This window comes from Clytia hemisphaerica, unplaced genomic scaffold (genome assembly GCF_902728285.1).
Source record: "Clytia hemisphaerica strain Z4C2 unplaced genomic scaffold, Clytia hemisphaerica genome assembly, whole genome shotgun sequence".
NCBI classification, from domain to species: Eukaryota; Metazoa; Cnidaria; class Hydrozoa; order Leptothecata; family Clytiidae; genus Clytia; species Clytia hemisphaerica.
Genome location: NW_027103573.1, coordinates 650,331 through 678,082, shown reverse-complemented (window position 1 = coordinate 678,082; position 27,752 = coordinate 650,331). Strand labels below are relative to the sequence as shown.

At 35.5% G+C, this 27,752-nt stretch overlaps 2 protein-coding genes across 5 annotated transcripts; both read right to left on the bottom strand.

The window, feature by feature from the left end:
* Positions 1–1,714: 1,714 nt before the first annotated feature.
* LOC136801157 (uncharacterized) lies at positions 1,715–6,323 on the bottom strand. The gene is made up of 4 exons (XM_067057784.1): positions 6,075–6,323; positions 4,230–4,890; positions 3,406–3,647; positions 1,715–2,686 (listed from the first exon to the last, which is right to left on the bottom strand). Exons 1-4 carry the CDS (start codon positions 6,130–6,132, stop codon positions 1,866–1,868), a joined length of 1,782 nt encoding a protein of 593 aa, XP_066913885.1. The 5' UTR covers positions 6,133–6,323; the 3' UTR covers positions 1,715–1,865.
* Positions 6,324–10,238: 3,915 nt separating this feature from the next.
* Positions 10,239–27,742, bottom strand: LOC136801153 (uncharacterized). 4 transcript variants are annotated; one of them, XM_067057778.1, is made up of 19 exons: positions 27,651–27,742; positions 26,415–26,533; positions 25,665–25,750; positions 24,760–24,910; positions 23,940–24,119; positions 22,514–22,627; positions 22,095–22,480; positions 21,496–21,688; positions 20,405–20,893; positions 19,226–19,711; positions 18,542–19,015; positions 17,668–18,153; positions 16,760–17,233; positions 15,926–16,411; positions 15,010–15,483; positions 14,140–14,625; positions 13,232–13,705; positions 11,515–12,153; positions 10,239–10,583 (listed from the first exon to the last, which is right to left on the bottom strand). In XM_067057778.1, exons 1-18 carry the CDS (start codon positions 27,665–27,667, stop codon positions 11,534–11,536), a joined length of 6,195 nt encoding a protein of 2,064 aa, XP_066913879.1. In that variant the 5' UTR covers positions 27,668–27,742; the 3' UTR covers positions 10,239–10,583; positions 11,515–11,533. The 4 variants fall into 4 exon arrangements, with proteins under 4 accessions (XP_066913879.1, XP_066913878.1, XP_066913881.1 ...); XM_067057777.1 differs by having other exon boundaries at positions 22,095–22,627; XM_067057780.1 differs by lacking the exons at positions 14,140–14,625; positions 15,010–15,483 and having other exon boundaries at positions 22,095–22,627.
* Positions 27,743–27,752: the final 10 nt, after the last annotated feature.

Genomic DNA, 27,752 nt, shown 5'->3' with positions numbered 1-27,752 from the left:
AGCCAACCTGTCTTAAATGGACAATATCTAGTACTGGTGAATAGTCAAAAGCTCCATTAGTTCCTGAGTTTCGGCAGGGTGTCGCCGTGTATTTTAAAGACCGGTTTACAAAGCAAAAAATACTCACGGCACTAAGTTTTCCGTTACTCGTCTCTTTAATCTGACAAAATAAGCCTTCAGGGACGAATTTTAATCAAATCAGAAGAGCCAAGGCGAGACCAATTTAATTTGTTGTTCTACGGACAGATCATTAGAAAAATATGGGTCGGTCGGTCGGCAAAATAAGAATAAATTTTTCATTTATCAGGGTTGGTAAGGTACCGAAAAACTTTTCCAAAAAGTATCTGGATCAAAAATTCACTTTGTCTTTTATCTTCGATGAAGTTCATAACAAAATTTTTAGTGTATGGAATGCTTTTTATGATTTTTCAATTTCTTGAATTAGTTTTCAGCTTTATTCAAGTTTAATTCTTACAAATAACTAGAGTGTGTAAAATATATTGTAGTTGAAATTCGATACTATTATTTTTTTGATTTTAGCAAAAATAGGGTCGGTCGGGCCCGTAGAACAACAAATTAAATTGGTCTCGCCCAATCAGTCAATACGATTTAAGTCAAGGTTAAATTCTAAAGTTTTGGAACAACATCTTATACCAGTTGTCAGGGTTTGCTCTTAGGGAAAAATTTTCATAAGGGTGGCCGGCCAATCTGATCACAGGAGCAGCCAGTGGCGGAATTTTTGAAAATATCCGTTCTTTTTGAGTAAAATCCAGGAGCCAGCTATTTTCCAAGCACTTCAAAAGATTTAGGAAGGAGTATGAAACATCTGTTTCGAAAATCCAGAAGCAATGAATTAGAAAAAATTTGCACTTGATATTCCAGCAGACCTTAAATGTCCCCTGTTGAAAGAATCCAGGACCAAATTTAAACAGAGTGCAGCATGCTGTTTTTCCAGGAGCATCTCGACGCCCAATTAAAGGACATAAGAACAGATGAATTTTTCCACTAGTCATGATTTAAACTCAGAACAGGTGTAAATTTCCATGAACCTAATTTTTTTCAATAACAGATACGTTTATCCAGAAGTCTGCCAAGAAAAGAACAGATTCATTTTTCCAGGGAAAGTTACCATTCAGAACAGATCATTTGTAAATCCTAGCCGTTGGCTGCTCTTATGATCAGAATATAAGATAAACATTCATTGTGTACACCAAGGAACTTCGGACCAAAGCATTCTCTTCGAATTATACACGTTTTTTGTAAGAAAAAACTATATAAGAACACAAGGCTTCGATGGCAAAAACAATAACATGTCAAGAACATTTTTAGGCTTAAAACTCAAAGAATTAAGGACATCCGAAGGCTTCAAAGATTTTAAATGTTCTATTAAAAAAAACGTGTATGAATATTTGGATTACAGAGAGTGTTTTATAGGACTTTAAAAGCTGAGGAAACCAACGTTTTAATTCGAATTAGAGAAAGATTCGAATAACGAGGGTTCGAATTAGAGAGATTTGTACACTCTTTCTTAAACTTATATTTATTTATGTCAAAGTTGACCTCTTTAAGGCTGTTCACCCAATTTTTACTACTTTGATCTTTAGATTGCTTGAAAATCAGCCGGAAATCTGCCATGCCATCAGCTCTTAAATTGTTCTCATGTTATAGGATATTTCACAGTCTCATTGTTCTAATAAAATTGTTCTCATAGAAATTAAATATAACTTTAGGTTATCCTCAAAAATGGAGAAAAACTAAATAAATATTCAGTCAAATGTAATGTAACTTTAGATTATCGTCGAAAATGGAGATAAAATAAATAAATAGATATATACAGCAAAAATGAAGTAAAACTAAATAAATTTTCAGTCAACTTCTGTGTCCTTTTGGTACGTGAATTCATGACCAACGTGATCAATCGCTTTCAAAATAAAACTGATTTGCTCCGACACGCTTGTTCTTCGCGCATGCGTGAACAGTTTCCTGTCACTGTGTGTAGCGTCTCTTAACAAAGCACTGTTTGTCTCGCTTATTAGTTCATTTGTATTTGTATCATCATGCTTAAAATTGGTTGAGTAAGGCCAAAAAATAATCAATGTTGATAAGAGACTTGCCATTTTCTCGATATTCAGATCTGAATTTATTCTCGGATTTTCCATTATTATGTCTTTTCCTTCCACTTCAAATTCTATTAAATTTAAAACGGTCATCAGCGTGCGTTCTAATGACTCCAGCGAACCAACCTTCGACGGTAGTTCTTCTTTCAAAAGTTCTGAAACAACTTGAAAAGTTTTTGTCATTTTTGTTTGCGGGAAATTAAACTTATCAAAGGGGTGTGGCCGAGGTTCCGATCCTGTCTTTGCACAGGTAGATGCTTTCTCTGTTGTTTTGTAACCACTTTTCTCGGCTGAAATCGAAAATCGTAGAATTTCTTTAAGAGATGCTGATATGACGTCATGTTTCTTGATACTCAAATTGCAACTCATATCCTTGTTGGCGGAACTTTCAAGGAAATTTTCCCAAAACGATTTGAAATGTTTAAGTAAATATAACGAAAACATGATTTTCGGGTCATCTGATAATGTTTTGATTTGAACACGTGCTTGTTGCCAGGGTAACCGTATTTTGGTAGTCGTTGCCACGCCCTGTCCTGTTTGTTTGAGCATCATGTAGCCACGCCTCATTCCTATGGGTTAATTAAATGTCATTATTTTTACTTTAAATCTAAAACTAAGATTTTTCTTGTTAACCCTTAAAAGACAAAAGGGACGAAACTCATGGAAATTTAACTAGAGAAAATTTTGTACTTAGCTTCTAATGCCCAAGAGGATAGACCATAATGTTTAAACCTATTTAACCTTTCTGTAAGTCTGTCGTTATTCTGTCTCGTCTTCACCAAAATCTGGAGAAAATGTCGACTAAATGTTGACTTTCAAAGATCGACATGATTTAGTCCTAGTTTAAACGATCCACTTTTTGCCCTGCCTATTCAAATTTGAAATTACAGGGGGGCTATAAAATTAGCTGTCTAAATTCAATGTAATGGTTTTTTTCAATCTTTATCAAGCGAAGATTGTTATTGCCAACTTCGACTTCGACCGGCTAAACTAGAGCAACCAAGTTCAACTTTCAACAGCAAAGAGCAGAGGCAAGGTAGAAGCTCGGCCGTCTATCTAGTGTTCACTACATTTGCTGTGTTATGAAATTCAATTGATAAATATTTCTACGTCGCAAACGGATTTCATTCTCAGAGAAATATATTAAGAGGGGTTTCCCGGTTTCCAGGTTTCCGTCTCAAAATTTTGCATAAATCACCGAATTATACGCTAATTTACTATGTAAAATCCATTTTCTTTCTTAGACTAAAAACCTGGAATTTGAAATCGTGAAGATAATCATCCATACCTGATTTCACATTATTGGGAGCGACAGCTTCTGCTTGTAACGCTCTCCACATGATTGGTAGCTTGGTCCAAAATGGTGGATATTTGAATCGTGCAGTCTCCAACACCAATACCATGTCATGTTCTTCGTTATAAGCACCGAGTGGGGAGAAATGACCAGTCCCTGTTTGATTCAACTCGCCACGTGAGAAGTTCAGGATGATTGGATTGTCAAGTGATGAACATGAACGCTTCACGTCCTCCCTACGGGAAAAAAGAATCAATTGATAGGTATGAATGTTTTTTTTTGTTTATTTCTGGTTGATTCATGTGATATTCATGACCTAATGCCTAATGTATTCAACGGTAGCACCTAAAATTGCCCGAGTGTTTGCCGCTAGTGATGAGTGATGTATTTTTCATAATCTACCGGTAGATTTTACTTTCCGGTGTTTGTGTGAAAACCATGTCGGCTGTGTGGGCCCTTGAATGATATATAAGCGACTTTCTCTCCCATTAAAGTGTATTAATACTACTTGTATAGATAACAATCTGCGTCACAGACTTGCTGGGACCCCCGCCTAGTTGGAAAATTTAGCAAAGATTTCGTCCCCGGTAAAACAATACCTTACAATATCACCACCGCTAAGAAATTGGGTTTGATTTCCCACCACTTGAAATTCAATGGAAAATATTGCACTCAAAAACCATCCACACTGAAACTTTGAAAACGATAAAATTTCCATTTCCATTGGGATTTCGATAGAAACTTTCATCCCCACTAAAGGAAAAGTTTCAGCCGGGGCTGTTAGACATGTGTGTGTAATGCCATCTACAAAATATTACCTGAAATCATCCATTGTCCAATCTAATGAAGCACGTACAGCTTCCACTGACAATCCATTGCTCTTTGCCAAACACATCAACGTATCCATTGAACAGCCGTTGACAGCTGTATGACTACAAGGCACACATTTGTTTAGGATGCCTTCATCATAAAAACGCCACGGATATTTCCACTGTCGCTTTGGGTCCATACACAGGGCGTTCAGAACGAAGGCCAGAGACGAAGGTCCACAATTTAGTGAATCGGCTTGTGTTAAATATTGTTGCCATAATGTGAAAAAAATCTTGCCATATTCTCCCTTGTAAAGTGTAGACGCTAACAAATCTCGTCCTTCTGGCGTGTCGGCGCCGATGCAGACGCTATGGTCCAGTTTAACACGATGCTTTGAAGGTATATTTGGTACGAATTGTGTTTTGTTTGCAATCTCCTGAGTAATACTTCTTTCATATTCGCTGTTATCAAGAATGGTTTCAAGCCAATTGACCTTTTGATTGTGCAAAAATGAAACCTTTTTCTCTTTCTTTTGGACCTCTGTTGTTTGGTTATTTTTCTTCTTTGGGCGTTCTTCACTTTCAACAGTTTGAAATGGTGATTGCAATGCAGCTGCTTGTAGATGTTGAGATGACGTTTCTAGTGAATAGCTTCGTCCTCTCCTCAAACCTGTCAAATGAAACCAGGGATTACAGAATTAGGTTTTCAATGTGGGGCATAGACTTATGAAGGAAAAAGCGATAGTAGCATGAAGGTAGAGCATCCAACTACAGTGCGCAAGGTTGTGGGTTCAACCCCCAGCCGAGTCATACCAAAGATTCTCAAAATGGTACTTGATGCTCAGTAACTAAAGAGACGGATCAATGGTAAGTGGAGAAATCCAGGGAAAGGAGTGGTGCCCTCCCATACCTACGGGTAGACAGCTAGAGAAAAAGGAGCCTTCGGGTCGCCCTTGACTGCGGTCGCAAAGTTACTTACTTATGAGGAAATTCTCTCCTAGTTACGCTAGACATTTTTTTATGAATACAAACTACTTTAGGGTACCTAATAGCCGGGGGGTTTGGAATAAGCGGGGGGGGTTGGAAAAAATCTCAAAACTGAATAGGCGGGGGGGGGGGGGGTGGAATAAAAATGTCCTGGGTGGAAAACTTTTGAAAAGGAGGCTAATACAGCAGAATAAGAATGTCCTGGGTGGAAAATTTTCGAAAAATTAATTAGCGGGGGGGGGCGCTATTAGGTACCCGAGAGTATAACACAAGGCTTTGATGGCCAAAATATTAAGCACAAGTTAAGAACATTTTTAGGCTTTGCAGTCTCTAAAACATCCGATTTCTTAGGAAAATGGGAAAAAGTAGCCGAAAATCCAAAGACTTTGAAACTTTTAAAAAACTTTATAAAGAATATATATACCGGTTGCTGCAAAAGCGGTAAGCTCACGTGACTATTCCTATTTATAATTTTTCACAGTAAAAAGTTGACAAAATTGAATTTTTGGAAATTATGGTCATTTATCATGATATGAACAACATTATTTCCACCCTAGCGGAGGTCTTCTTCAGGGTTGTATCACTGTGTCAGAACTAAAAGGTCTGGAGTCCAAAAGCCCCCTTAAAACGCTATTTACCTCTTCAGCTCATCATCCCATAAACAGGAGATTTCGAGGAGCACGAAAATCGCATAGAAAATTACTACCACTCTAGATGGTGCTACCCCGCACTCGACTCAGGAGCTGGTCTATCACAATACTGACCATCTAAATAAACCATGTCCACTTTGTGTCGAAGTCTAACGGAACAATAGTACAAAAGTTTTATTCTTGCATTCATTTTCAACTTATTATTTTATACTCTTACCTTTAAGTGTGAGTTGTGCTGCTTTTGGTCTTGACCGTAACAACACTTGAACGCTCATTTTTCTTTCCCAGTCCTGCCTTCTTTTAAATCAGACGAAAACACGAAACAAGGAAATCTCGCTTGAAAATCTTTACATTTTTACTCTCATCAGCTCTCATCTGAAAATCATTAAAACAAATATATCAAAGTTGCTCTTTTTGTAACAACACCTCCCAGACGTTTGATTCTTATCAATATTCAAACATAGAATGTGTCATAGAATTTTGCACTCGTGTCTCAGAAAATTATCTATACAACTGATATTCGCCAATCAATTAATGAATTTCGCCTTTTTATAACAAGTGAATTTGCCAACTGCTCTTTTTCTTTAAAGTTCTCTCCTAGATTCTTCTAGAAAATCACGTGTTGTAGTGATCCTTACTTGAATTCATCATCTCCATTAACTACACGTTTTTTATAAGAACAAACTATATAAGAACAGCCAAAATGATAAGAACAAGTTAAGAACATTCGAAGGCTTTGTGGACTCAAAAACACCCTATTTCTAAGGAAAATGGGCAAAAATGCTCAAAAATTGGTGAAAATAAGAACATGTTAAGAACATTAATAGACTTAACATTCGAAAGCTTCAAAAATTTTGCATGTTCTTATAAAAAAAACGTGTATTAAATAATTCATTCTCAATGAAGAACAAAATTGAATAATTCATTAGCTGTCATTCAGGACTGCATCGAAACAGTATCAATTAATTGTTTTATCAATATTTCGAGAACATGCTATAACAATCTCCAAGTGATAAAAAATGTCATCTCCAATGATCAAACTATGTTCATGATGTAATCAAGATTCTAGAATCTCTCTGTAACTAGCCTGGAGATCCATGCTATGATTTTTTCTTTTCATACTGATAGCGAAATTAATAACATAGTTTTGTTTACAAGTTTGAATTCCCCACATCCAAATGTCACTCGCAATCTAATTCTGTTATTCTTTTGCTTGTCATAATTTCTTAGAAAAAAAGCTTTATCTTAATAAGTGAGGTCCATCAGATTTAAACAAAAATTCTAAATAGTGTTAATGCATACATACATATAGTGCAAAATGATCTATCAAAACTTGAACGTGACTATTTTCGAGAAATGTTTACGTTTGTTATGACCAATACAGTACATAATCCAAGCCAATCCAACTCTATTGACCTCTATGAAACAGTCTTACATCTTTACAATTTATAGATCGTATCCATTTTTTTTTCAAATTTTTATAAGAAAAAGACAATATCTGATGCGAACATACATAAGGCATCGATGGCCAAATTATTAAGAACATGTTAAGAGCATTTTCACCATTTTGTGAGTATTTTTGGTCATTTTCTTAAGAAATCGGGTGTTTAAGAGTCCACAAAGCCTTGAAATGTTCTTAACTTGTTCTTAATATTTTGGCCATCGCAGCCTTATGTTCTTATATAGTTTGTTCTTATAAAAGTACGTGTCTTGACATGCTTAGAGTTTCATTTTTATAATAGCATGTAGTTTCGTGCGTGCAGAGATTTGAATGTTGATCTATGATTAATGACATTCAGTATAAGATAATTAGCACCAATTAACTACAATCAGTGCCATAATATATTGGTACTTTTGGCTAATTCACCATTTTTCGAAAATTGAACAATTTTCAGTTGAAACTTGATTTCATCGATTATTTCGATCCGGGAGGGATTTATTGGTTTCTAGGCTATATTTCACCATTTTTGAACTTTTGGATCCTCAGATCCTAAGGTCCTAAGTTTTAAGTCTAGCGTTAAAACTCAGAGTTAAAACTCTACCCTTCGAACCTACTTTGAGCACTTACAAATCGATTGTGGTTTCAAAACACCCCGGTGAATTTCCCTTTTGTGCCAAATAATTTGTCACTGATAGAAGAATTAATGATACTGATACTGTAATATTTTTGGATGGGCAAAATAACAGTCTTTGTAATTGTTTTACTATCGGAAATCTCCATCACTCAATACAGTATATTTTATAAGAACACTGAGCCTCAAAAGTGTCAAAAAACAGAGCGATTTAAGAACAATTCTCAGCCATGAATACACCTTTTTACGGTTAGCTGCTTCGTATAAAAAGTCACCAAAATTTCGAGTAAACAAACCATTTCATTGGCTAAAAGCAAAAACATATACAAAAAACTGTCCAGAGTAAGAGCACAGAAAGCACATTTTTCTCATACTCTGCACATTTTTTTGCTTATGTTTTTGCTTTTAGCCAATGGGATGGTTTGTTTACTCGAAATTTTGGTGACTTTTTATACGAAACGGGTAAACAAAGCATCACAATCACTCTGAATGAGAACTCTATCGTGCACTACCACCGTAGTTTCCTTTACAAAAAAAAACATCATGCACATGAGAATTTTTGAAGGGCGTGTGCAAAAGATATTTCTGAAATCTATAGTTATGTTTTGACACTGATTGACTCAAATGAATTCAATTTGATTGCTATTTTCGTTGTTTCGACATAAACTACACGCTTTTTTATAAAAACGAGTTCATGAAACTATATGAATTGAACCTTATTGGGGTTGGTCTAAAAAGCAGGGTAGCCAATTGGGGTAGCCAATTTGGCTAGGTTATGGGGTAGCCGTGTATTTCACAGACCAGACTAAAAAATAATAAAATAAAAACTTTTTAGCTGATAATCTTCATTGGAGCCAGGGGGTAAAATTTTGAAAAAAATATTCAAATTATTCATTCATGATGCAGAAGATATTCAAAGATTTAACTTAACACATGGTCAGAGCTTGTTTCCTCCACTATTTGAACTCAGACCTTCTGATTAAATATAATTATCAAATGTAATTTCCTTACAAAGTGTGAATCCCTAAGTTACCATACAGGTGTAAGGTAATTATGTTATATTATGTTAGAAAATTGGGATTCAGAAAATATTCTGTACCTTTAAACCATAAAAATGGTCTGGTCTGTAATTTTTCATAGAGTGAGAAGATGGAAGACAAGATGGCGACCGCACTCAGTAAAAAGAAGTAGATTAAAGTACTTTTTACAAAAATGACTACAGTAGCTAAAGTTACGGAACAAATTTGAGCCTGATTTCTTTAAATAACTGTTAAAAGGTTCTAACATTGTATTTTTTGTATTTTCACAAATTAAAACACAAGATTTCAAATATTTGGTCAAAAAGGGGTACCCCACAACCTAGCCCAATTGGGGTAGCCAATTGGCTACCCTGCTTTTTAGACCAACCCATCTTATCTTTTTCTGAGAGCATACCAAAAAATTGACATTCAACCCGAAGAGGACGAACCTATGCAAATGGAGGGTATGGGTGTGTGCTTTGCTTAAGAGTGCCGATTTTTGACTTTCAAATCCCTGTTTAAGATCTGGGGGGTAATAGGGCTGGCAGCAGATGAGGGGTATGTGCGGATGGGACCTCCAAAAACCGACCCTTAGAAAGACTGATTTTTTGCTGAAAGGGTGACCCTCAGAGAGACCCTTTTGAAAAATGTTCTTCGATTTTTGAAAAATGTGGTACCCTTAGAGAGACTTTTTTACAATTTTTTTACGCTAAATCAAAAAATTTCCTAAAAATCTTGAATTTTCCTACCCTTAGAGAGACTAATTTAAATTTCTCTGATTTTTGCGACCCTTGAAAAGTGAAAAAATTCTTATACCCATTCATACCCAGCACCCATTTTTGCCTAATTACCCCTCCCCCTGATGCTACGAAATAATTGTGAGATATAATTTCAGTCTCGTTTTGGATCGTTTGTGACGAGCCTTGAGATGAGGCGAAAATAAAAAAATGTAGTGTTTCTGGAATGCGGGTGAAGGAAAAAAGTTCTCATGCGGCCAGCCGGAAAAAATTTTTTGTTGCTCTTTTTCATAACTTTAAGATCATTGAAATAGAACTTTAAACATAACTTTTATGTACAAACAATATGAAGTAAGCCCTGAATACTAATTATCAACTACTAACGAACAAATCTTGATTTACAAGCGGGAATATCTATGAACGGTCAACTTGATTTTCTTTATATAGATAAACCCATAGTCTGCGGCCGGGTCAGATTTCACCCGGCCGGTTTCCGGAAACACTACATGTTTTTAAATTTTGCATGAGGACTAATAAAGTCACATAGTACGAATTCTTTGTCATATATCTTTATTTATTCATCAACCCTTTTATCTTAAAAATAATAACGTATTTCCTACACCTTGATATTCTAGATAAGAATTACAGTCTAGAAAAATATTTAATAGTTTTTTGATATAGCTCTTTAAATAATTTTATTCAACCTGCACCTTTAGTCTATCCGAAAGACTTCAACATGATGAATGTAAACAAAATTTAGTTTCATCATGAAATCTTAAAATCTAAAAAAGATATAGCTAAATTAGAATAATTTTAGAAAAAATATAATTTTTTTAGCTTTCATGATTTTCCAGACATGTCCATTTTGATTGTGTCATCATTTGTCTAGTGGTAGATTCTAAAAGCAATAAGAATTGATAATTTTCTTATTAATCGAAACTATTATCCGCAAACTTCTTTCGAGATTTAGCACTGACTTTGCAGGAATGTTTTGAGTTAATGATAGGTTATCAAAATATACTTCATGTTAATAGAATTCATTTTACCTTATCTCTTCTAATCTTGAAATTTTCACGGTTTTAGGTTTTTAGAAAGTACGCTTTTTAAAGAGGGCGGCGTTGTTTTCAAAATTCGAGATATATTTATTTTTAAATACCTTCGGTTCTCAATGAAAGGGTGCAATAGAAAATTTGGATAGGTTCGATACCCCCATAGCTTTCATTTTTACATTACCCGTTGAAAAGATGTTGATACGTTGGTCTAATGTCGACATCCCTTTTCTAATTCCGACACTCAGCTTTAGAGCTGGAAATGATAGGAAGGTCGAAATACCTGATTGAAACTTTATTTCTTTGCTTAGTTGTCAGAATTCTAATCTTCCTATTCCCCCCATCTCTGAAAAGGGTGTCGGAATTAGATGAAGAATGTCGACATTAGATGAGGGATGTCGACATTAGATGAGGAATATCGACGTTAGACCAACTTACTGTTACGGTAAAGGGAGAAGAAAAATATGTTAAAAGTATCCAATGTAAATAAACGTTTTTTTTTATAAGAATGGTGTTTTTTCATTTCATCATAGATATTCTTAACTTTTTGGCGAAAATCATCCAAAAATATTCTTACGGTATTCTTAGGTTAAGATCGAAATTGGCAATCTACAGGTTAAAATGCATTAAAAATGGTATTCTTAGGTTCAGTTGCTAAACTCCATGATGGTGATATTCTTACCATATTCTTAATTTTTTGGCCATTTTCATCATGGACATTCTTATAAAGTGTATTCTTATAAAAAAAAGCGTGTAGCAATGTGTCATTAATAATCTTACCTTAATCTTCTGATAATGCTTAATTTTGCACGTTATCAGAAGAAGATTCATCATGGTCTTCTTCTCCTTCCATCTCTACACTATCTTCCATTTTTTCAACAACGTCTTTCATCTCTTCCTGGTCAGACCATTCTGGAACTTCGACAACCTCATCATTTTCTTCGACATTGTCGTCATTTTCTTCAACATTGTCGTCATTTTCTTCGACATCCTCATCATTTTCTTCGACATCCTCATCATTTTCTTCGACATTTTCGTCATTTTCTTCGACATCTTCTTTGACATCTTCAACGATATCCTCCTCTTTGTCTTGTTCCTCCATGTCAGATTCAACATTTTCTACCTCATCTTCAACAACTTTGGACTCTTCTTCTTCTTCTTCTTCGACGTTTTCGGCAATATCTTCGACGTTTTCGGCAATATCTTCGGCTGTTTCTGTGACATCTTCGACGTTTTCGGCAATATCTTCGACGTTTTCGGCAACATCTTCGGCTGTTTCAGTGACATCATTGGCTGTTTCTGTGACTTCTTTGACGTTTTCGGCAACATCTTCGGCTGTTTCTGTGACATCTTCGGCTGTTTCTGTGACATCTTCTAAAGCTTTTTCATCGCTGGCTATTTCACGTTTTCCAGTTAGAACTAAATTTTGAAAAGAAATTGTAATTAAGATATCGCTTGATGAACTGTACAATCAAAGTCATAATATTTGAGAAAAAAGGGAAATTCCCACGAAATCCTATAACAACAAACGATTTGGAAGCGCTCTAAATTACGTTGGACGGGTAGAGTTTTAACTCTGAGTTAAAACGCTAGACTTAGGACCTTAGGATCTGAGGATCTAAAAGTATATAGCCTGGAAGTAACGCTATCATCGCTGTTATCGAATAAGCGTGTTAATTAGAAGAGCGTTGTTTATGACAGTTTCTTGCTGACAGTGGGTTTCAATAGCGAGTTTATGTATTTGTGCTTTTGAGGACGGTAAAGTGACTGAAGCGATTTGGAACAACCCGCAGTTCTGCCCCGCAAAACCGAGGACGGTAAAGTGCTGATTTACTGTTGTCCTCAGTTGGTCATGATCTAATCAAATTAGAATCTTACCGTCTCCGTCGCTGAAAAACACACATACATAAACTCTGTAATGTTATCGAATAAAGGAGCGTATCGAATAGTAGAACTTCGAATTAGGGGACGACAACTGTATTATCCACGGCTCGTAGTTTTTGGTCTAGCCTAGTTAACTAAGCCCGTATTCACAAGGCTAGGAAACAGGCTAATGGCAATATAGCGTTTTCGGCGCTTTAAAGAAAGGTTTTTTATATTTACGGATTTTAAGTTTGCCTTGGAATAGTTATTCAGGCACAACTTACCATCAGATTTATCCTAGTGACTGAATCAAACTAGCTTAGATTTTTAGGCCATTTTTGGTCATGAAACTGCTCATAATTTTAAAGACACTATGTAAACTATACGCTTTTTGTAAGAATATCCAAAAATTTTAAAGCCTTCGGTTTTTCTTAGCTTTTGACTTAAGTCAAGAAATAATCTTAAAATGTTCTCAATTTTACTATTCTGTTAGTATTGTTGTGCAATTTCCTAAGAAATTGGGTGTTTTCATAATACCTTATTCTTAATTTGTTCTTAATATTTTGGACAATGAAGCCTGATGTTCTTATACAGTTTGTTCTTATAAAAATGTGTAATGGGCAAGACAACTTACTGCGATGTATGTGCATGACGAAATTGACTTTTCGAAGTTGAGCTTTAGCAGGTTTGTACCAAGTGTCAGCTGCGTAAAACGCGACGTTGTTGAAAACTTGTGGTTTTGTGTTCACAACACTATGAGCTCTTTTGTTGTTGATGAAAATTTGGTAATAATATTTATTGTTATCCTTTTGTATTTGTCGAACCATCAATTGTGTGAATTTGTTCTTTGGTAAAGCTTTGCTGTCAAAACAGTGGTTAACTTTTCCGCTGACTGCTGAACAGATATGGAGCTGGTTTGTCTTTGATCTGAACCAGATGCCAGGGACTCTGTCGCCATAACGCCTGACATTCTGCCCGATTGTGGCGTGGAAAATGTTTGACCACCCACTGACTGTACCAGTTGGTTTAATGCTCATTGACAAAGTCCACCCTCTCAATAATTTCTTTCTTTTGGAGATCAGTTTGTTTCGTTTAAGTTGGTACGATTCTGGGGAAGAAAAGATGATTATTTATTATATAGGATAAATATCTGCCTAATTTGTAAGCTGAATTAAAGGAGCTCAACGGTTTTGGGAGATAAGGTAATATCTAAGTCTGAGTCGTCATAAAATAACTGTTATGGAAATGTTCCTTAAATTTCAGCAAAGCTCGCAAAACTCTCGTAAAATTTACTTCTCGCAAAAATTATGGAAATTGTGTTACAGGTAACTGTTGCTAAATTGAACTCGAAATGGGAGATTCTAATTTGTTCGAATTAGACAAAGATTCGAATTATGGAAAGTGATTTACGAGGGTTTTCCCTTGATGGGGACTGAGAATGAGTTCGAATTATAGAAAGATTCCTATAATAGAAGTTCGAATTTAGTGAGAGTCTACTGTATTCGCACAAAATCAAGATAGCTACATAAAGAAGATTCTCACCTTGGTGTTTGTGTTGGACCAATTTGACATTTCTTAGTATTCCCTTTGCAGCTTGTCCGAAAGGATTACTGCCATAATATTTGACCTGTTTGAAAATTCTTGGCTTCTTGTTCAAAACTTCTTTTACTTTTTTACCATTGATGAAAATTTGATAGAAATATTCCAAGAAGTTGTTTGGTCTTTTCAATTGTACCTGTCGGATGATAATTCTGGAGTATTTGTGTCTTGGCAAATTAACGCTATCGTAACAATGGTTTTTATTTGAATTGATGGTTGAACAGATGTGAAGTTTGTTGGTTTTTGATCTGAACCAAACTCCTGGAACTCGGTCTCCGTGGCGTCCAAGGTTTTTACCAATTGTTGCATGCAAGATGTTAGCCCATCCATTGCTAACTCCGGTTGGTTTGAGTCCGAAGCTCAGTGTCCATCCTCTCTTTAAAGTTTTCTCTGTCCTCAATAAAGTGTTTTTCTTGATAGCTCGGTGACCTGCAGTTAAGTAAATAAAAAATTCATTCTAGAAACTCGAATCGGATTTAGAGTTGATACACGTTTGCTTTGATAAGAACCTTTTGAAATTTTGAAGCCTTCGAATGTTCTAATTTTTTGAGTTTTAAGCCTAAACAACCCTTATTTTCACTATTTTGTGAGAATTGTTATCCATTTTCATAAAATGAAATCGATTGTTTTAGACGTTGAAAAACCTTGCAATGTTCTTAACCTGTTATTGATATTTTGGCGATCGAAGCCTTATGTTCTTATATAGTTTGTTCTTATATAAAAAAGACGTGTATTCGAAAAATAACTGAGAATAAAAGTTAAGATTAGAGGTTTTTTTTTTTTTTTCTTCAAAAGAAATATTACAAAACTTACTGTGATGTTTGTGCATGACGAAATTGACTTTTTGGAGTTGAGCTTTTGCGGGGTTGTACCAAGGATCAGCTGCGTAAAATATGACATTCTTAAAAACTTGTGGTTTTGTGTTCACAACACTATGAACTTTTTTGTCGTTGATGAAAATTTGGTAATAATATTTATTGTTATCCTTTTGTATTTGTCGAACCATCAATTGTGTGAATTTGTTCTTTGGTAAAGGTTTGCTGTCAAAACAGTGGTTAACTTTTCCGCTGACTGCTGAACATATATGGAGCTGGTTTGTCTTTGATCTGAACCAGATGCCAGGGACTCTGTCGCCATAACGCTTGACATTCTGCCCGATTGTGGCGTGGAAAATGTTTGACCACCCACTAACTGTACCAGTTGGTTTAATGCTCATTGACAAAGTCCACCCTCTCAATAATTTCTTTCTTCGCATGATAACGCGCTTCTTTCTAACCGCGTACGATTCTAAAGGATTAAGAAATAAGGTCAAAATAAACTGTAATTTCTTAATTTATTATCATTGTACTATAATCTTACTTGTCTTATGTTTTTTAACACTTCCACCTAAATTCGTTTTCACCCAAAACAACAATCAAGAGTCTACTAGCTGTCAAGAATGTATACAGATCACTACACAAAAATATTATTTTTGTGTGTACCTCGAAATCGTACGTACCTTCAAAGTTTTAAAAATAAAACAAGAAGTGATGTAGCGATGGCCAAGTGGTTAAAGGCGTAAGCGGTCTCAAACCATCAAATTCTAGAAAGTGATTTACAAGGGTTTTCCCTTGACGGGGACTGAGAACGAGTTTGAATTATAGAAAGATTCCTATAATAGAAGTTCGAATCAGCGAAAGTCAACTGTATTCGCACAAAATCAAATTAGCTACATAAAGAAGATTCTCACCTTGGTGTTTGTGTTGGACTAATTTGACATTTCTTAGTATTCCCTTTGCAGCTTGTCCGAAAGGATTACTGCCATAATATTTGACCTGTTTGAAAATCTTCGGCTTCTTGTTCAAAACTTCTTTCACTTTTTTACCATTGATGAAAATTTGATAGAAATATTTCAAGAAGTTGTTTGGTCTTTTCAATTGTACCTGTCGGATGATAATTCTGGAGTATTTGTGTCTTGGCAAATTAACGCTATCGTAACAATGGTTTTTATTTGAATTGATGGTTGAACAGATGTGAAGTTTGTTGGTTTTTGATCTGAACCAAACTCCTGGAACTCTGTCTCCGTGGCGTCCAAGGTTTTTACCAATTGTTGCATGCAAGATGTTAGCCCATCCATTGCTAACTCCGGTTGGTTTGAGTCCGAAACTCAGTGTCCATCCTCTCTTTAAATTTTTCTCGGTTCTCAATAAAGTGTTTTTCTTGATAGCTTGGTGACCTGCAGTTAAGTAAATAAAAAAATGATTCCAGAAACTCGATTCGGATTTAGAGTTCTTGATACATGTTTGCTTTTATAAGAACTTTTTAAAATTTTGAAGCCTTAGGATGTTCTAGTATTTTGTGAAAATTGTTATCCACTTTCCTAAAATTAAATCGATTGTTTTAGACGTTGAAAAACCTTGCAATGTTCTCAACCTGTTATGGGTATTTTGGTCATCGAAGCCTTATGCTCTTATATAGTTTGTTCTTATTTAAAAAAGACGTGTATTCGAAAAATAACTGAGAATAAAAGTTAAGATTAGAGGTATTTGTTTTTTTTCTTCAAAAGAAATATTACAAAACTTACTGTGATGTTTGTGCATGACGAAATTGACTTTTCGGAGTTGAGCTTTTGCGGGGTTGTACCAAGGATCAGCTGCGTAAAATATGACATTCTTGAAAACTTTTGGTTTTGTGTTCACAACACTATGAACTCTTTTGTTGTTGATGAAAATTTGGTAATAATATTTATTGTTATCCTTTTGTATTTGTCGAACCATCAATTGTGTGAATTTGTTCTTTGGTAAAGCTTTGCTGTCAAAACAGTGGTTAACTTTTCCGCTGACTGCTGAACAGATATGGAGCTGGTTTGTCTTTGATTTGAACCAGATACCAGGGACTCTGTCGCCATAACGCCTGACATTCTGCCCGATTGTGGCGTGGAAAATATTTGACCACCCACTAACTGTACCAGTTGGTTTAATGCTCATTGACAAAGTCCACCCTCTCAATAATTTCTTTCTTCGCATGATAACGCGCTTCTTTCTAACCGCGTACGATTCTAAAGGATTAAGAAATAAGGTCAAAATAAACTGTAATTTCTTAATTTATTATCATTGTAGTATAATCTTACTTGTCTTATGTTTTATAACACTTCCACCTAAATTCGTTTTCACCCAAAACAACAATGAAGAGTCTACTTGCCGTTAGGAATGTATACAGATCAGAAATATTATTTTGTGTGTACCTCGAAATCGTACGTACCTTCAAAGTTTTAAAAATAAAACAAGAAGTGATGTAGCGATGGCCAAGTGGTTAAAGGCGTAAGCGGTCTCAAACCATCGAATTCTAGAAAGTGATTTACAAGGGTTTTCCCTTGACGGGGACTGAGAACGAGTTTGAATTATAGAAAGATTCCTATAATAGAAGTTCGAATTAGCGAAAGTCAACTGTATTCGCACAAAATCAAATTAGCTACATAAAGAAGATTCTCACCTTGGTGTTTGTGTTGGACTAATTTGACATTTCTTAGTATTCCCTTTGCAGCTTGTCCGAAAGGATTACTGCCATAATATTTGACCTGTTTGAAAATCTTCGGCTTCTTGTTCAAAACTTCTTTCACTTTTTTACCATTGATGAAAATTTGATAGAAATATTTCAAGAAGTTGTTTGGTCTTTTCAATTGTACCTGTCGGATGATAATTCTGGAGTATTTGTGTCTTGGCAAATTACCGCTGTCGTAACAATGGTTTTTATTTGAATTGATGGTTGAACAGATGTGAAGTTTGTTGGTTTTTGATCTGAACCAAACTCCTGGAACTCGGTCTCCGTGGCGTCCAAGGTTTTTACCAATTGTTGCATGCAAGATATTAGCCCATCCATTGCTAACTCCGGTTGGTTTGAGTCCGAAGCTCAGTGTCCATCCTCTCTTTAAATTTTTCTCTGTCCTCAATAAAGTGTTTTTCTTGATACCTCGGTGATCTGCAGTTGAGGAAATAAAAAATTCAATTTAGAAACTCGTTTCGGATTTAGAGTTCTTGATACACGTTTGCTTTTATAAGAATTTTTTTTAATTTTGAAGCCTTCGGATGATCTAATCCTTTGATTTTTAAGCCTAAAAGACCCTTATTTTCACTATTTTGGGAGGATTGTTATCCATTTTCCTAAAATGAAATTGATTGTTTTAGACCTTGAAAAACCTTCCAATATTCTTAACCTGTTATGGATATTTTGGTCATCGAAGCCTTATGTTCTTATATAGTTTGTTCTTATATAAAAAAGACGTGTATTCGAAAAATAACTGAGAATAAAAGTTAAGATTAGAGGTATTTGTTTTTTTTTTCTTCAAAAGAAATATTACAAAACTTACTGTGATGTTTGTGCATGACGAAATTAACTTTTCGGAGTTGAGCTTTTGCGGGGTTGTACCAAGGATCAGCTGCGTAAAATATGACATTCTTGAAAACTTGTGGTTTTGTGTTCACAACACTATGAACTCTTTTGTTGTTGATGAAAATTTGGTAATAATATTTATTGTTATCCTTTTGTATTTGCCGAACCATCAATTGTGTGAATTTGTTCTTTGGTAAAGCTTTGCTGTCAAAACAGTGGTTAACTTTTCCGCTGACTGCTGAACAGATATGGAGCTGGTTTGTCTTTGATTTGAACCAGATGCCAGGGACTCTGTCGCCATAACGCTTGACATTCTGCCCGATTGTGGCGTGGAAAATGTTTGACCATCCACTGACTGTACCAGTTGGTTTAATGCTCATTGACAAAGTCCACCCTCTCAATAATTTCTTTCTTCGCATGATAACGCGCTTCTTTCTAACCGCGTACGATTCTAAAGGATTAAGAAATAAGGTCAAAATAAACTGTAATTTCTTAATTTATTATCATTGTACTATAATCTTACTTAACAGTCCTAGATTACTGGGCTATCCATTTTTAGAATATCTAGACTCTATCTATCTGTCTATGGAGACTTAGGGTTATTGTAAAGTTTTGTGAGTTTGAAAGCTGGTTAAATTTTGAACAAAAGAATATACCAAACCTTTGTGTTTGTGCATTTTCAGATCCAAGCTTCTCAGGATGGCTTTGGCTGGGTTATACCATGGATCACTGATGTAGTAGGTGACATTCTTGAAGACTTTTGGCTTATTGTTGATAATACTTTTAACTCTCTTGCCATTAATGAATATTTCGTAGAAATATTTAAGGAAATTGTTTGGTACTTTCTTTTGTACTTGCCGAATGATCACTTTGTTGTATTTGTTTTTTGGTAAAGGTTTGCTGTTGAAGCAATGGTTGCTTTGTCCATTGACTGCAGAACAGATGTGAAGTTTATTGGTTTTTGAGATGAACCAGACACCTGGGGTACGATCGCCATATCTTTTGCCGTTCTGGCCAATAGTAGCATGTAAGATGTTAGACCATCCAGGGATTGTACCGTTTGGTTTGATATGCATTGTTAATGTCCATCCGCGTAGTAAAGTCTTCTTTCTCAACACTGCTTTGTTTTTGATTGGTCTCCTGAAAGCTGAAATTATAAATCATTGATAAGACTGACTTTTATATTAATTTTATACACCTATTTTGACCGTAGCCGTGCGACCAGGCGCGTGCCACCTTATTATTTAATTTACCACCCTAAACTCGATCCAATTCTTTTTTTAAACTTTTTTATATTGTCTTTAGGTGCGAAAAAAAGACAGGGACAGTTTTAGGGTGGTAAAACATGTCCGTGCGGCAATTGGCGGCTACGGTTGAAAAGGTGTATTCAATTTTCATAGAGAGTTAGTCTTTATCAATATTGCTTCGTCAACTGTATAGTTAATTTCCATTGCAATTTTAATTTTAAGATTTTTATAATGTATTTGTTTGAAAAAAAAAACAAGTAGATTTTTGGTTATCCTGATGTTATATGAGTTTTGGCTTGAAAAGTGTTTATATAAACATTATTCTCAAAGTACAAAAAGGGAACTTTTACATGAACGTGTACGTATGTACTCGGTGTCTAATTTTAATCTAAAACCTGTCTTTGTGAGTGAAGGTAGAGAGTCACCATATTTACCTAACACCCTGCCTGGAAGAGCTTGGGATTCGAACACAGTCCATTGCGGTGCAAGTCTGTGATCGAAACCTTCACACTACCAATCGGCAGAATGTTAGTGAGATACAGTGATACCTCTTTTTGTCTTTGGAAAAAAATATGAGCAGAATCATTATATACCTCTGTGCTTGATATTTCTGAACGAGATTTTTGAGATACAAGCTTGGGCTGGTCTGTACCATTTGTCGCCATTCCATAGTTGTACATTCTTGAAAACTTTTGGTTTGGTGTTCAATTTATCTACAATCTTCCTTCCATTCAAGAACACTTGGAAATAATATTTCAAATTCCACTTTTGGACTTGTCGAACGACAATATTGTAAGATTTATCTTCGTCCAGTTGAGCTGTGTTGAAACATTTATTTTTGTTTCCACCAATAGCTGAACAGATGTGTAAACGAGTTGTGTTTGGTAGGAACCAGATTCCAGGCGTACGGTCACCGTAAACTCTGACGTTACCACCGGTTGTTGCATGGAAGATGCTTGCATATTTCTTGGTGATGAATCCATATGGTTTGATATTGAATTTGAGGGTGTATCCTCTGAGAAGTTTTGGTAACACACGAAGTTTTCGTCCTTTCAAAATTTGGTTTTTAACGTTTTGGCATGCTGATAGAAAGAAAGATTGAAGATAGAGAAAGTCTCTATGCTGACAAAAAAGGATAAACAAAAGAATCCCCAAAGGGAAAAATATCGTTCTTTCTTTTGTTTAAAAAGGAATGGCAGGAGATACACTAAATGATAAATTACCTCCCCCGTTATATGCCAAACCATTTTTTTCTAGCTATTTGATTTTCCTTGGAAATGAATACTCATTAAAAATACTACTCATTAAAAATACTTTCATTGTTATCTCATGTGTTCAAAAGGTATTGTCATTCTCGGTAACATCTATAGGAAGTTACCAAACATTTGGTCTATGGAATGTACTATTTAGATGAGGGACATAAAAGTACTGATGTAATTTGTAAACAAACCGTATGCAGCGGGATACAAAATCAAAACAAATGTCACATGTCAAAATTGAAAAAAACAAACACAAACATGGCTAATTTTGTTTGTTTCAATTGTTTTACAAGTTTGTTTGGACACGTGATTTTAATTGTTCTCTTTAATGACACGTGGTTCCCGAAATGTTTACATTTTACTACTTTTATGTCCCTTTAAACGACCCTAATTTTACCAAAGGCCAATTCAGAATTTGTATTTACCTTGTGGGTTTCTATTGCGGATGTTACCAAAAATGAAACTTTTGACGCAAGCTTTAGTGGCTGGGTACCACGGGTCACTTCGGTAAAGTTTAACGTTTTTAAAGACTCTTGGGTCTTTGTTGATTTTATTCATAACTCTGCGTCCGTTGATGTAGATTTGATAAAGATATTTGTTTCCTTTTACTTGTTTCACCTGATTATAAAAGATACCGATATCAAAACTTTAAATTTGAATGTCAAACCGTAAAAAAGCCTTTGAGAAAAGTTTTTTTGAAGAGAATTACCATCACGACCAAATTCGAAAAATCTACTAGTGATTGAAGTTGAAAGTTATTTTACATGATTTTTATAATATTAGAACGTTAGTAAGTTTTAGTTTAGTCGACTCATCTTAATTTTCGTGATTTCAAGCTAAAATGTTCTGAAAATGTTCTTAATATGCTTAATTTGTTCACTCATTGATTTAAAAGGGCCTAAACGTAAGCCATCTCAGATATCAGAAGTGGAAATCTTGCTTTATTTGTTTTAACGTTTTCGGCCGAAATTGAGCCACGTGTACTCTTATAAAAAAGCGTGTAATAATATAAAACTAGCTTTACCTGTCGAACCAAAACGGTGGTGTATTTTCCTTGTGCAAGGGGTTTACTGTTATAGCAAAAGTTTTTGTTGCCGTTGACTGCAGAACAGATATGAAGGCTGTTGCTGTTTGGTCGGAACCAGATTCCTGGAACTCGGCTACCGTAGTGTTTGATGTTGTGATTAGTTGTCACGTGGACAATACTGGCGTATTTTCTGCTAACGATTCCTGTAGGCATGATTTGGAATCGCATAAACCATGTCTTTTGTAGAGTTTTCTTTGTGTAAGCATGAAACATTTTGAGAACATGAGCTGGCTTGCAAGTAGCTGGTTTGGTGGGTGGTTTTACTGTTTTTGGTTCAGTTGGTAGTGTGGGTGGTGGTAGAGTTTTAGCGGTTGGTGGTGTAGGTGGTGGTGGAGTTTTAGCTGTTGGTGGTGTAGGTGGTGGAGTTTCAGCGGTTGGTGGAGGTGGTGGTAGAGTTTTAGCGGTTGGTGCTGGCTTTGTTTGTGCGTTAGCGGGTGTTGGAACCGCTTCTGTTGGTGGTGGGGTAGTTGCTACGATTATGGAAAAAGATGATATTTTAGATTGAACTCAACATCTTTATAGAGATGGCTAAAGTCTCCATAATTCTCTCGAAAAGTACTGAGAGTTTGATTTTAGTTCTAGTTTAGACGAGTGTGATTTTTTTTCGAAAGACACGAATTTTTTTTCAAAGGCACGCAAAACACGAATGCACGCATGACAAGCAAAAAATATTTTCATGGTCACTTCAGAAGACCTATTCTAATAGTTAGAGTCAGAAATTTATTAGTTCTATTCTAGAAAATGATTGGTACCATCTGAAAGAGCATGGAATTCTGAGCAAAAAATGTATTACAACAACTCTCTGACTAAAACACACAAAGAAATACAGCCGCTTTAAGACCACCTAACTGTCAGCTCTACTGATTTGACGTCAAATCTTGTCTTGATCTTACTGACGTCGGTATGTTTTTGAACTTCAAGCGGCTGTATTTCTTTGTGTGTTTTAGTCAGAGTTGTTGTAATACATTTTTTTGCTCAGAATTTCATGCTCTTTCAGATGGTACCAAACATTTTCGTTTATTTTGAATTTTGAAAATCAGCTATTTATTCCTACCCCTTATTTTCCCTTGCGGTTTTGCCTATGGCTTTACTATTTTGGTCATAAAAAGTTTTACCGGGCCTAATCTGCGTCCTCCCTCTCAAAAATATCTTGTAATATACTGTTCTTTGAAACAGACTAAAAATGGTTAGGTCGTAAAAAAGATGTCATGGAACCCCAGGCTTGCCCCCTACGATTCTTTACTTTACTTTAGACAGCTAGCTTGCTGCCGACTTTAATTCACTATCAAAATTGGCAGGACTCCAGGAATTCAGCTGTCTCTTAGTTGATGTTGGTTTGTGTAATTGAGTTGTGTTACTGTTGGAAATCGTGTAGGCTGTAACTTTTATTCCAACCCAGCTACCACAGAAAGTACCCCTATCTCACAGCCCCACTGGAACTTTTTTCCTCGGTGGGGATAAAAGTTCCTATTAAAATGCCGATAGGGATAGAAATTCTATTGTTCCAAGGTTAAAAAACCCAATGGGGATGGTATTGGAGTGCAATTTTTAAACAGTGAATTTCAAATGGGGATGAAATCAAAATCATTTTCCAAGTGGGGCTGAAATTCCAGGGTATTTTCCCAGCGTGGACGAAATTATTGCCAAATTTTCCAGTGTGGCTGGGGTCCCAGTGGGTCTGTGACACAGGGGTGTCAGAAACGTCATGACATCCTTAACGTTCAAATAACGTTAAAACAACGTTGTGTTCTAACTGGAAATAACATATTGTCAAGAACTTACATTTGACGATAGGGATAGCTCTGTAGACGAAGTTTGTTTTCTGATCACCGGTATACCATTTGGTTTGTACTGGAGATCCAGTGTATTTATCGAAGTTACTGGCATAACATCCGTTAGATAATCCATGTTTGGCGTATTCAACTTTGCCTTTTCCCTTTGGGAAGTCTGTCCAACATTCACCTGAAAATTTGTGGAAATTTGTTGTCAATAGTGGTGTAAAAATTTCATTTCAGATTTATGGCTCAAACCAATAGTTGTATAAACATTTATTTAGACGAGTAGATTGTGATTCGAACTATGAAGCTGATAATACAGGTCAACTAAGGAAAATATTTAGCCTAGTTTGTTTGAGAACGTCATAGTTCTTTTAAACAGACTCAAAATTCCATCTAAGACAGCAAGTTGAAAATACCAAGGAAAACCATAAGTTCTGCACTGAACTCTAAATACCTTATCGGCCAAAACTTAGTCGGTCTTAATTTTAGTCGGCCTTAATTATTAGTCGGCCCTAATTTTAGTCACCTCGTCAAAATTTAGTCACTAAGGGACGACTAATATATAATGAATAATAGCGGACGAAATAATGAATTGTAGCGGACGTAATGATGTGGTATTCAAAAAAGTTGGTTAAGGAAAGCTTAATTATAAACTTTTAATTTGTCCCAAATTTTTGGTCGGCCCAAATTTCAGTCACCAAGCCAAAATTTAGTCACTTAGGGCCGACTAAGTTTTGGCCGATAAGGTATTAGGGAATATGACATTTTTGTGTCAAATTGGTACGATTGGTACGATTTTAAGTACATATTTTTGTAATACTAACCGAAAAATTGTAGTGAAAAGATGGATCCTCCACGGGCAGCAACCTTTTGACCACATCTGCATGCAAAGTTGATAAGCCAATCGTGGTAGTTTTGCCATGACAAGAATGGTCCTTCATATACGGCTGATCCTTTGTCACGACCATTCAAAATCTAAGGAGTTTAAGTTAGAGAGTCAAGATTACAACTCTTAAACCCGGGAGAGAGTTATGCGTTGACAAGGTCTCTCAAAACCAACCCTTAGAGAGATTTTCATGAAAAAATAAGACATTTTTGAACAATTTCCTTCGATTTCCGAAAGATTCCTGACCCTTTTTTTCTGGAAACAAAAAAATATAGACTACTTTAAAATTTTCTGATTTTGTAACCCTTGAATAGACTTGGGAAGGTAAGAAAACGACGCTTATCGTCCAAACATGCCTCCTGCCTTAGAAAATGTATAAATTTTAAAATTGTTAAGGTATATTTTTCCTTTCGCTTTTCGATTACCCTAAGTAGGGGTGTCGTTTTTAGAATAGTTGCGGTAGAAAAGTGCCAGTCATAGTCACTTTTGGTACTCTAATTTTTTTTTTGAAGACTAAAAAGATTTAAATAAGAGAGGTCAATGGGAATTTGGTGAAATTTAGAATTTTACCCACTTAGCACACAGCATTGTTTCAAAGCTCATCAAACTTTAACGAGACGTTAGGGATGTTACATGAACGTTGAAACAACGTCGAGCAGTTTAGTCGAATTCCAAAAACGGAACTGTTTTTTAGTTCCGAAAAGGGAACTTTTTTATAGCTTTGACCCGTTTTTCCTTGATCAAAAAGGATGAAAAAAGTTTTCTTTTCGGAATTTGACTAGACTGTTAAGTAACGGCTGAGTAAAGTAGCTTCAAGGTTTTAAGGTTTCAAACAATGCTTACTTGTTCTTTCATTGTTCTATGTATGCCATCATCCGATGTTAGTTCATTAAAGCATCCCACTCTCTCAAGACGAACTCCAGGACAGCCTAAAGGGGAAAGAAAATATTGTAAGATTTTGAACTACAGTGAAAATTTCTATAATCTGAAGGGGAAAGAAAATATTGTAGTTACAGCCAAGTCTCTATAATTCGAACCTTCCTGTAGGTCTGTGTAATTCGAGTTAAAATCTTTGTCTTCTCAGATGGGAAGAAATGATAAACGCTCTCTATATTTCGAATAAAAAATATAGTCCCAGAAAGATCGAATTAGAGAGAGGCAACTCTCTTTTATCTTTTTGTCCAATCAAGGGAAAAATTTCTTCCGAATTGAATATAATTTTTTTTTCGCTGCAAACTTTTTTCCATGACAATTTTTATATATCAATTTTACATAAAGATTCTAATTATTGTTAAAACATAAAAGCTGTGTTGAGCTATTAAGTCGTTTCGAAAAACGCTGGTGATATGTCACATGTTCGACAACCCATTTGTTCGACAAATCACTTGTTCGACAAATTCGTAAAAAAAACAAGTGGGTTGTCGTACAATCAAGCAGTCGAACAAATAGATGTCAAACTAATAACTGTTGAACAACTGGTGCATCAGTTCGACAATTTTAAAGATTTGTTGAACAAATGTACTGTCCAACAAGTGGAATCTCCCCAAAACGCTTGTATAAGATTTTAATCCGCATTTCACACTTTTGCCTTACCAGTTTTTGCCAACACATCTTGAACCTGTTCAACATGTTCGTCACTTGGAACGAATTCTTCCACAATTTCACTTGATGACGTCACTCCAATAAGAAACACCAAAGCAACGAGCCCGACCCTGAAATAGAAACAAAATATTTGTATATAATTTCTTCCTAATTTTAGATTAAGATTGCCACAATTTAGGAAAGTGGTAGTACATGCAGTTTGTATGTTTTTTCTATTTTGGCCGACCTGTGATTTTGGATATAATGTTAGCAAGCTACAGTTGACGCTCTCTAATTCGATTTTCAAGAAGAATTGGATTTTCATCGAATAGTAGAGCGTTGTATAGGAGTTTCTTGTTGACGGGGACTTGATATTATCGAATAAGGCGAGGCCAATTTAATTTGCTGTTTTACGGGCCGAGCTACCCAAAAAGAGGGTCTGTCTGTCGGTCGCGGTCGGTCGGCCGGTAAAAAAATAAAAATAAAAGTAGAATTTATCCTAAAAAGGCAGCAAAAACTACTACATCTTTACAAAAATGCGAAATAGAAAATGAAAAGACACCGAAATTACGATTTCACGGATAAAATGAAAAAACTGAACATAACACTCTCAAAACCTTGGAAAAAATACCAAAATTTTGAAAATCTGGCAGTCTGTATAGCAATGAAAATGTAAATGTACCAGCAAAATCAATTTTATTTTGATTTTGATTTTTGGCATTTCAAGGCCGGTCAAGCCCGTAAAACAACTAATCAAATTGGTCTCGCCTAATAGAGCGTATCGAAGTAGAGCATCGTTAATGAGATTTTTTTGTTGACGTTAAGTTTCAATGATATCGAAAAATGAAGATTATCAAATAGCAGAACGTCAAATTAGAGCGCGTCAACTTTATCTCTACTTTAGTTGATTTCGGAACCTGTAAATACTATAACTTTGTTAGTGAAAGTGTCCAAATTAAATGGAGTAAGCATGGTAAAAACTTGACCCCGACCACCCTTTAAAGGGACGTCAATCGTAGTAGAAACGGACTTATAAAATTGCACCCACTAAAACATGTTCTATACCGGTTTTGCAAATCTCCAGTCAAATTTAGGGAACTTTAAGCCAGTTTTTTTTAAAAGAGGGCCCATGTTACTGTGAAGTCTTAAAACAATTTTAATTGAGTTTTTGAAGATTTGAAGATAGACAAAAGTAAAATGAAAGAAAATAAATTTTATCCCAGAAATTCTTGATTTTGAGTGACTTACATTTTCGTGAACTCCATGGTTCCACTCTGCTTGTTTTCCCTCTTCTTGTGTTTCCTTCCCTCTCTTCAGAGGCTGTTGTGATTTCATAGTCAAATTTTGTCC

Bases quoted from the DNA above. Each gene is read 5' to 3' on its own strand.
- LOC136801153 (XM_067057777.1), bottom strand. The intron at 19,016-19,225 runs GTTTGGTATATT...TTAATCCTTTAG, and splicing joins GAAAATGCACAAACACAAAG to AATCGTACGCGGTTAGAAAG. The intron at 18,154-18,541 runs GTAAGTTTTGTA...CCTCAACTGCAG, and splicing joins CGTCATGCACAAACATCACA to ATCACCGAGGTATCAAGAAA.
- LOC136801157 (XM_067057784.1), bottom strand. From the start codon at position 6,132: ATGAGCGTTCAAGTGTTGTTACGGTCAAGACCAAAAGCAGCACAACTC. The intron at 4,891-6,074 runs GTAAGAGTATAA...TTCATTTGACAG, and splicing joins AGCACAACTCACACTTAAAG to GTTTGAGGAGAGGACGAAGC. The intron at 3,648-4,229 runs GTAATATTTTGT...TTTTTCCCGTAG, and splicing joins TGGACAATGGATGATTTCAG to GGAGGACGTGAAGCGTTCAT.